This window comes from Cebus imitator, unplaced genomic scaffold (genome assembly GCF_001604975.1).
Source record: "Cebus imitator isolate Cc_AM_T3 unplaced genomic scaffold, Cebus_imitator-1.0 Scaffold349, whole genome shotgun sequence".
In the NCBI taxonomy this organism is placed as follows: Eukaryota; Metazoa; Chordata; class Mammalia; order Primates; family Cebidae; genus Cebus; species Cebus imitator.
The window spans coordinates 1,123,502-1,133,554 of NW_016107664.1; the positions used below are offsets into that span (position 1 = coordinate 1,123,502).

A 10,053-nucleotide genomic window follows, 5' to 3' on the forward strand; every position below is an offset into this window, starting at 1 on the left:
AAAAAAAAAAAAAAAAAGGAGAGAGAAAAGAGAAAAATCAATATTATCATGAGTGAGAAGTGAGAATTGCAGACTGGGCATGGTGGCTTATGCCTGTAATCCCAGCACTGTGGGAGGCTAAGGTGGGTGGATCACCTGAGGTCAGGAGTTTGAGACCAGCCTAGCAAACATGGCAAAACCAGTCTCTATTAAAAATACAATTAGGTATGGTGGTTTGCACCTGTAATCCCAGCTACTAGCAGGGGCTGAGGCAGGAGAATTCCTTAAACCTGGGAGGTGAAGGTTACAGTGAGCTGATAGCGTACCACTGTACTCCAGCCGGGGCAACAGAGCAAGACTTTGTCTCAAAAAAAAAAGAGAGAGAATTTTTTTTTTTTTTAAAAGGATGAATCCTTCTCCATCATCAGTTAAGTGTGCTGAAATAAGAAAACACCCCTTCAGCAAAAGAGGCACCTCAATTAAAGAACACATCCCTGAATTCACATGGATAGACTACCTGTGCTAACAGGGAAATGAAAATAAGGAAAAATGACTTTTGATGTGTAGCAAACCAGCATAGTTTCTTAATAATGTTCACAGGTCATCAGAAGAACTTGCAGAAGTATCTCAAAATATATAAAGAGAATATAAAAGCATTAAACATCAGTTTTTTGTTGTTTAGAGTTCTTCCATCAGTCTGTCATCTGTGATTATGAATTGCTTATCACTGCAGTCTTATAGTTATCATATGTGGTATTATATGCATTTGAGCCTTGTTGTTATATGTGATTCAGATAAGCTTGCGTGAGGACCTGTGTAAATCATCCCAAGTCTACACTGAAAATTGGCAAACAACTGAATCCATGTTACTGGTGATGAGTTAATACTATCGTATGCATGTATTAATAATAAGCATGTTTCTGTAGGCAGTCCTAACTTACCCAGAGTTACTTAAAAGGTAATTTGAATAAAAACACAGGCATTTTATCAGAATCTGCAAAATGTCATAACTTCAATATAGTGCAAAGATAACCTTAGATTTTACATAATAAACTTTATTTTAGAGAAAGTACGGTATAGTTAAGAGCTCAGATTCTGGAATCAGAATATCTGGATTCAGATCTCACCTCTGCCACTTACAGAATATTTAACCTTGGGCAAGTTGCTAGGTCTCTTTGGGTGTCAGTTTCTTCTTCTCAGTAAAAGGAAGCTAATAATAGAGCCTGCCTTATAAGGTTGTTGTAAGGAATAATGGATATTAAATGCTTAGAAAGTGTGTGACACTCTTAGCTGTCATCATTGTCATTATTCATTTCCCATTCACAATATGCTGTTTCCTGGTAAAATCCGTAACATGAGTTTCTAGTAGTGATCTTGATTTTCCTTTTGAAGTATTTACCCCCAAAGATAAGTTACTCAAAATTGACCACAGTTCTTTTTATGTACATCTTAAATGTACATGATATTTAACTAGACTTGAGGTGTTTTTTTTTTTTACAGTATTTCTTAAACACTCTTCCCCCAAATGTACATTTTCATACATTAATACAGAACCATTTTGGTGTGGGGGTGGGAGGAGATGTGAATTATGGCAGTTCTAATTAATACAATTTTGTCTTTAGTAAAAACAGGCCCTGGACAGCACTTAAACCACAGTGAATTGGCAATTCTACTAAACCTACTACAGTCTAAAACAAGTGTTAATATGGCTGATTTTGTCCAAGTGTTGAACATTAAGGTAAACTCTGAGATTCAACAGCAGCTAAATAAAATAAACCTTCCTGCTGGAATTTTGGCAACAGGTGAAAAACAGACAGATCCATCAACACCACAACAGGAGTCTTCGAAACCGTTGGGAGGAATTCAGCCTTCTTCTCAGACCATCCAGCCTAAAGTGGAGACTGATGCTGCCCAGGCGGCTGTGCAGAGTGCATTTGCAGTTCTGTTGACTCAGTTAATAAAGGCTCAGCAGTCAAAGCAGAAAGATGTGCTACTAGAAGAGAGGGAAAATGGATCGGGACATGAAGCGTCATTACAACTCAGGCCACCTCCAGAACCTAGCACTCCGGTGTCGGGTAAGTGTGTAGATACCAGACCACTAACACGGCTGCATTTCCACTGTCAGCTCAGCATTGGTGACTATATAGTTCAGTGACATTGCTAAAAGATGTCCTGAAAAATCTCAGGTTACTGGCAATAGGTTGGTCTTCTAGTCTGTTTACTTCCAGGAATGGATTCTTTAACAAAGTATCCATGTGAGTTAGAACTCATTATGAATGGTAAAGATATTTCTAAGGTAAGCCTATGGTTAAGGAATAATATTTAACTCCAAATACAAAAGGATGCTTGACCAAGGCATAATTTATATATACAGTAGCCTTTGTTCCTCAGGCAATACAGTATACGTGAAGTACCTTTGAAACGCAAATTATGGCTGAGTGCGGTAGCTCACACAGCACTTTGAGAGGCTGAATTGGGAAGACTGCCTGAACCCAGGAATTCATTAGCTATCTGGACAACATAGTGAGACCCCATCTCTAAAAAATTTTTTTTTCGTTAATGGGGCACGGTACATGCCTGTGGTTCCAGCTACTTGGAAGGCTGAGGTGGGTGAATCACTTGAGTCCAGGAGGTCAAGGCTGCAGTGAGTTGTGATGACTCCACTGCACTCCAGTCTGGGTGACATAGTGAGACTGTTTTAAAGAGAAGCCAAATACAGTAAAATTTTCCAGTTACCATAGTATTTGTAAACTTTGTTTTTTTCATTTAACATTTTGCTAGAGATGGAGCTTCTAATCATCTTCAGGGTTACCTACAGGAAACACTGAGTATTTTGAATATCAGTTTTCCATGCTAACTTTTGACCTTGTTTTTGCTGTTTCACTTAGGACAAGATGACCTCATCCAGCATCAAGATATGAGGATCTTGGAGCTAACACCAGAACCAGACCGGCCTCGAATTCTGCCTCCTGACCAACGACCTCCTGAGCCTCCTGAACCACCACCAGTCACTGAGGAAGATCTGGATTATCGGACAGAAAACCAGCATGTACCCACCACTAGTTCTTCATTAACTGACCCGCATGCTGGAGTGAAGGCAGCCCTGTTACAGCTGCTTGCTCAGCATCAGCCCCAGGATGACCCCAAAAGAGAAGGTGGGATTGATTATCAAGCAGGAGACACTTACGTGTCCACTTCAGACTACAAGGACAACTTTGGATCCTCTTCTTTCTCTTCTGCTCCTTACGTTAGCAATGATGGTCTAGGAAGCAGTTCTGCTCCACCATTAGAACGACGTAGTTTCATTGGAAACTCAGATATTCAGTCTTTGGATAACTATAGTACTGCTTCATCTCATTCTGGTGGTCCACCTCAGCCTTCTGCCTTTTCTGAGTCATTTCCCAGTTCAGTAGCTGGATATGGAGACATTTACCTCAATGCTGGTCCCATGTTGTTTAGTGGAGACAAAGACCATAGATTTGAATATAGCCATGGTCCTATTGCAGTCCTGGCAAACAGCAGTGACCCTTCCACGGGGCCAGAGAGTACTCATCCTTTGCCAGCAAAGATGCATAACTATAACTATGGTGGTAACTTACAGGAAAACCCAAGTGGTCCAGGCCTCATGCATGGACAGACCTGGACTTCTCCTGCCCATGGACCTGGATATTCACAAGGATACAGGGGACATATTAGCACATCAACTGGCAGAGGTAGAGGCAGAGGGTTACCATACTGAGTATCTGTTTTTCCTCAGGCACATCATTTTTATCTGGAAAGACTTTTCTAGCTGCAATTTAAGGCAGCAATCCAAGAGACTTGAATAATATTAATTCAACAACAGCTTTATTTTTATGTGGAGAAGGGTCTTGCATACAATAGTTTAAAAAAGACAGAAAAAAAAAACAACCTTTGCTTAAATTCATGCTGTTCTGAAAACTAGATCTATCGATTGTACATCTTCACAAATTCTAGTTAACAATTTTATTTTGTATTCTTGCAGTTTTAAGTGGATGCTAATTTTAGGGACATAGCCTTTTATGGCCCTCTTGCAGATCTTCTGAACTATGCACATTTGTGCTTTTTTTGTAAGTTTGGACCAACTTTTATGTAACAAACAGCCCCTCCCCACCTCCAGTTTTACAACAATCAGAAAGGGCACTGATTTATTTGGTATTTTTCTTTTTACAAAGCTACCTTTAGTCAAAGGTCACTGTCAGTCTTTGCACCTGCTTTCAGTGTTATTGTGAAAGGTGTACTTTGTGCTCATTTCAGAAAATAAAACACAACCTTTCTCTTGATGCAACAGTTTTATAAAAAAAATGGTAAATGTTATTTTTGCTTTGTTTTGCAGATTATCATAGCTTAGCAAAATGCATTCAAATGAAATAGTGAGTTTTATATGAAAACTATGGGTGGGGTGGGGAGGGAAAGTAAGTGCCTTAACAGGTAAGGTCTGAAAAAAAGAGTTAACTTTTTATCCCCATTTGTCTTTTCAAGGGAATCAATGCATTGAAAAGGCAGGAAGCTCTCAAGTTTTCAGGGGCTGCCTGTTCAGTTCCTGTTAGGTCCATTCCCTCTGCCTGTCACACTTTCTCCTTTTCTGCCTGTCTTTGGGCTGTGTTACCTTTCACTACCACCTTCTCTTGATAGGGGAGTGAGAGCAAAGAAGGGGAAAGAGCTGCAATCAGTACTTTTTGTTACTTCTGAGAAGTTCTAAAAAGTTTTGTCATTTAAATGGTTGAAAGTAATAGCTCAACGAGAATTTTAGAGTGCCATTTTCTTTCAGGCTGGCATATTGTCCCTGTTTCCATTTGCCGTGGATAATTGGAGGCCATAGTATAGAAGCAAGAGTTAATAACAGAACTTACATAAATGTGTTAAAGTTCATGGGGGAGGGGTGGCAAATACCATATTTTAAGTTACGTAATTGCCATTTTAAGAAAGTCAGTTCTATTCACTTGTTAACTAGAAACATTGCCTACATTGAATTTATTGAAGCAAAAAGAAAAGGCAATGAGAACTTTTATATTCCTTCCTGTCACCTTCTATAAAGTTGATCATGACTTCTGCCAGACACAGAGCAACAATTTTAGTTCATTTTAACTTTTTTTTTTTTTTTATAAAGAGCATCAAAGAATGGAGTAATCCTTATTTAAACTAATGGTGTGGAGTCTCACTGCGTGCACACTCACTCTCACACATACACACACAATTATAATAATTCTAGAAAGGAACCAAAGGTAAATAACCAGCGTTTCCATTATTACTAAATGGAAAAATTGACTGGTAGTTAAAGAGTTGTGCCAATTAATCATTTTGTTCATTAACTGTTCTGGTAACTTATTTTTTTTTTTATTGGAATCTTAAATTGGAACAACTGTTACAGAATATATATTGCTCCACTTCTAAAGTCAGTTAACCCTGTGCCCTCTAACTTATGAACTTTCATTTCAAAACAATGTGGGAAGCATTGTAGTTTGATGACAGTAAGACTATTTTAAAGAGGATAATTTACCATTTTACTACTGTAAAATAAGTTGGTATCAGTTGACCATTTTATTTTTTGATGGAATCTTTTTGTCATTGGGGAGAAAGAAATGAATGGAAGAAAAAAATATTTTGCTTTTATTTGAATATTGATTACTAACAACTTATAAACTACATTGCAGGAAGTGAAGAAATATTTTGAAATTAGCAAAATAGCAACAGTATTCAAGTATCTGAAATTTTAATATGGTGAGTCTTAGAGCTTTAGGCTTTCCTATAAGTGACAGTATCTAAGTTATTCTTAATAGTCACACTTGATAATTCTGCTGACCATAAGCAGCTAACCTACAATTGAAGATATTTATGTGACATGAATAGCCTGTGTTTCAAAAATTAAATATTTTATATAAAATTGAACTGTGTTTGGATAGTTTTTCTAATCAAACATTTCAGTGACATGTTGGGAGAGTGGCTGGGAGGACAGGGAAATTGTTGCTTTGAAATTGAAAATTTGAACTAGAACTTCTAATATTATCCTAAGACATCATTGCATGTGAGACATACCAGTCTTTTATGTATCCCTTAGGAAAAAGATGTTGCCAATTAAGCTACAATACAGTGCTAAGATGTCATCAATTGTAAGCTACATCCCAGATTCAGACATGTTATATGAAAATATTTGTCTTATAATTGATGAAATATGATAGTCAAAACTCTTAATGCTTCCTTCCATAGTATTTAATACTTTAATTCAGTGAATTTGGATTGATAGGACAAAGTTGGGAAATCACTAGTACTATAGGTTGTAATAACAGCAGTCATTACTGAAAATTTGAGTGAAATCTAAGGAACACGTAATATTGCTTAAGTTTTTTTGAAAAAAGCAGGTAAGTCAGATTGCAAGTTAAGATAAAAATAGAAAAGATTTGACCTGCCAAAAGAAGAAAGTATCTTCTCCCATGTGAAATTATCTTTTGTACTTACTTACACAGCAGGTTTTTCTGCATGCAACTCAGTATGTCCCATGTCTTCATTATTTGTTGGGAGAGTTGCAGGTCACTTGTGAAACCTTAAAATACTGATTTTTAAGGAGTTTATTGATTAAAATCATTTGTGGAATGTGAATTAAAGTAATAATTCTAGTTGTGATTCACAGCTTTATTCTGTCAGCAAATCATAGTGCCTACAACATACCAAGTACTAGTCTAGTCCTTGGGGTACATCAATAATCATCAACAGTGTTAAATCATACTTCTAGTGTGCTGACAGTGAGCAAGATTTTTTAAATGTCTAGAGAAGCTAGTGGTATTTGCTTTCCTCAGCTATATCTAAATTGAACTCAAGTGAATGTAAGGCATGAAAATTTGAGTGTCTTTTTGAAATTTTAAATTGAAATTTGGATAGGGATGGTTCTGGAGAGAAATCAAACAACTGGAAATTCAGTGATAAAATTTTAAGTTGAATCTGGCCAGTTTGCAATGGCCTATTTGTAAGAAATACCAAGACTTCTTGAGGAAAATGAAAAGTGAATAGGTAAATGTTTACAGTCGAATCGGACTGGTACTTCTGAGTTAAGGTTTTGCTGTTTGCTTTGAGCTTAATCCAATTTAGGATGATTTTTCACCCTAGGGCTTTTTGTTTTCTTTATTTTTTGGGGAGGAGGGGGCTTGTTTTATTTTCCAAAAAGTAGAATCCTTCCTGTACAAGATAGCTAAAACAAACAAACAAACAAAAGCTGAAATACATGTTTTGAATATAGATCAACTAATTCCCTGGGATATAATATCCTTTCAATTTTTTTTTTTTTTTTTTTTTTTTGTCTTTTTCTTGTTACCCATTTTTTTTTTTTTTTTTTTTTTTTTGGCCCAGTCTGCCAGTACCTTTTGATGTTTTATTTTTTTAATTTTTGTGAGACAGTCTTGCTCTGTCTCCCAGGCTGGAGTTGCAGCGGTGCCGTCTCAGCTCACTACAACCTCCACCTCCCAGGTTCAAATGATTCTCCTGCCTCAGCCTCCTGAGTAGCTGGGATTAAAAGCGTGTGCCAGCACACCTGGCTAATTTTTGTATTTTTGGTAGAGACGGGGTTTCAGCCATGTTGGTCAGGCTGGTCTTGAACTCCAGACATCGTGATCTGCCTGCCTCTGCCTCCCAAAGTACTGGGATTGCAGGTGTGAGCCACCACACCCAGCCTCCTTTTGATATTTTAAAAGCCTTGAACAAGATGTCCCAATAACCTAAAATGATCCGGTCAGCTTTCTTACTTGACAACTAAGAAAGATAAGGCTTAAAGAGGGATTGCCAGAAATTTTGGCAACTGGATTGCCTGTGCTTGTTCTGCTAAGCCATATTTAAATTCTGTAGTGCATACTTAACTTTTTAATAGGGAAATTGCCTCAAAATAATGACCAGTGGTACAGTAAAATAATTAAATTTAGACTATGGGACTAATGGTTTTACACAACTGGCTTTAAAAAGTCTGCTTAAAAAACAATATTTAGAAAAAAATAGAAAAAAACTTTTTGAAATCTAGGAGCCTAAAAGGGCTGTTTGTTTCATATATGGAGAATCTTTGAAAAGGAGAGTCCTGTCTATTTTTTCATTTTTTCGAAGAAGATTGGTTATCAGTAGGCTTGCAAACATAATTTGCTTTAGGTTCTTTCAAGGTTTTATGCAATAAACGACCTATTGATTTGGAATTTTTTCTTAAAAAAATTTATTAAAAATACTTTTAGGGTTTCATAATTTCAGGTGGATTTTTAAGAGGAGCGATAGTTTGCCATTTACCGAAGGTTTCTCCAGATAATTTCTTAAATATTTCTACTTAAAAGCTATTAATAATAAGCTGTCATGGGATCCAGTTGAAGATAAGGAAAATAGAAAACTTTCATGAGAATGGGAAGAACTTATCCTTTGAATTTTGTAGACTAACAGAGTCTGTGGGTCTTAACTCATTTCAGCCTATCAAATGTCCCATTAAAAATGAATTCTCTAATTGTATTCAAATGAGGCTCTATGTTGAATACAGAATTACTCTTTTAAGTTTTTTCCCCAGTTAATTTGTTGTAAAAGTGTTATACCCTTTTGCAAGAACGTTAAGTCTTGTAACTTGTTAAAATCTAATGTATTAAATACAAACCATTTGTTTTTTACCTTTTTTTTTTTTTAAGGCTGTATTCAATAGTCTGTAAATAAATTGCCGTAACACTCCCAGGCCATTTTCCAGCCTTGTTTGCTTTTTGCTTCTATCCAGAAAAGACTTTTTGACGTAATCTTATCTGATAAGGATAACTACTTGTAATCCAATATGCCATATATATATTTTTTTGACAAAGGTTAAGATGTGGAATCCTTTTATAATCTTTTTATAATTAGTACATATTCGGAAGTAGGAACACAGAGAACACCCCCAGATAACCACTTAATATTTTACCTTCGATGGATGTCTTTCAATGCATATCAGTTTTTTTCTAAAACAATGGGATCATACTGCCCACAGCTTTGTAATTTGAATTTTTTCATTTAATAATATGTTGTGAACATCTCTTGGTATCAAGCAATTAAATTCTACCCTCTTATTTTAAAAAATTTTTTTTAGAGACAAGGTCTCACTCTGTCCCTGAGTCTGGAGTGCAGTGTTGAGATCATGGCTCACTGCAGCCTCAAACTCCTAGGCTCGAGTGATCCTCCTGCCTCAGCCTTCCAACTAGCTGGGACTACAGGTGTGCACCACCATGCCCAGCTGATTTTTTAATTTTTTGTAGAGATGGAGTCTCCCTGAGTTGCCCACGCTGGTCTCGAACTCCGGACCTCAAGCAATCTTCCTACCTTGGCTTCCCAAAATGCTGGGATTACAGACATGATGAGCCACTGTGCCCAGCCCTCTCCTCTTTTTAATGGTTGTAAATTATTGCTTTATAGAGGAACCATAATTTCACAATTTCTCACCGCTGGACACATTTTGAACTTTTCTGTTACAAATAATGCGATGAAAATCCACAAAAATACATACACACAAACATAAATTAATTTCCTTGGAGTTGCTGGTATAAAGAATGCAGTTTAAAAATGTTTGCTAGGTCCAAATTGCTTTAAGGAAAAGTTTACCAGTTTCACATTACTCTTCCTTAACCTTTTCATTTAGCTATGTTGGATACTTAAAAGTTTGAGATCTCTGTTGGTGAGACAGATGATAAATCATCTTGTTTTAATTCATATTTCTTGGATTACTAGTGAAGTTCAGCACTTCATATGTTAGCCAGGTCTTTCATTAACTATTCATAGTTTAATTATTAGGTTCTACATCTATTGCTTTGAAGAACTTGTTTCATTAGGAAGGTAGCCCTTTGTTAAATATATATATATATATATATAAAATACATATATAAAATATATATATATATAAAGTATTATCTATAATGTTTTGTTGTAGGAGAATTTTAAAATTTTATGTAAAGTTTGTTAAGCTTTTCCTTGTTTCTCTTTAGAAAAGCTGTCCTACTCCAAGGTTATTTAAATATTTTCACAGATTTGAGTGTTCATTTAATTCTAAACCATTCTATAATTTATAGATGTTTGCTGTAAGAT

At 36.2% G+C, this 10,053-nt stretch overlaps 1 protein-coding gene across 4 annotated transcripts in view; it reads left to right on the forward strand.

Moving 5' to 3' along the window:
- The window catches only part of CDK13 (cyclin dependent kinase 13), a 127,748-nt gene extending 121,862 nt beyond the window's left edge, over positions 1–5,886 (forward strand). For 2 of the 4 annotated variants that reach the window (XM_037730525.1, XM_017506149.2), the window contains 2 exons: positions 1,782–2,054; positions 2,868–5,886. In XM_037730525.1, the coding sequence (XP_037586453.1) occupies positions 1,782–2,054; positions 2,868–3,718 (1,124 nt within the window). In that variant the 3' untranslated portion in view covers positions 3,719–5,886. Of the gene's footprint in view, positions 1–1,601; positions 2,055–2,867 lie in introns of all 4 variants that reach the window. The other 2 variants (XM_037730524.1, XM_017506147.2) reach the window with 2 other exon arrangements.
- The last annotated feature ends 4,167 nt before the right edge of the window (positions 5,887–10,053 follow it).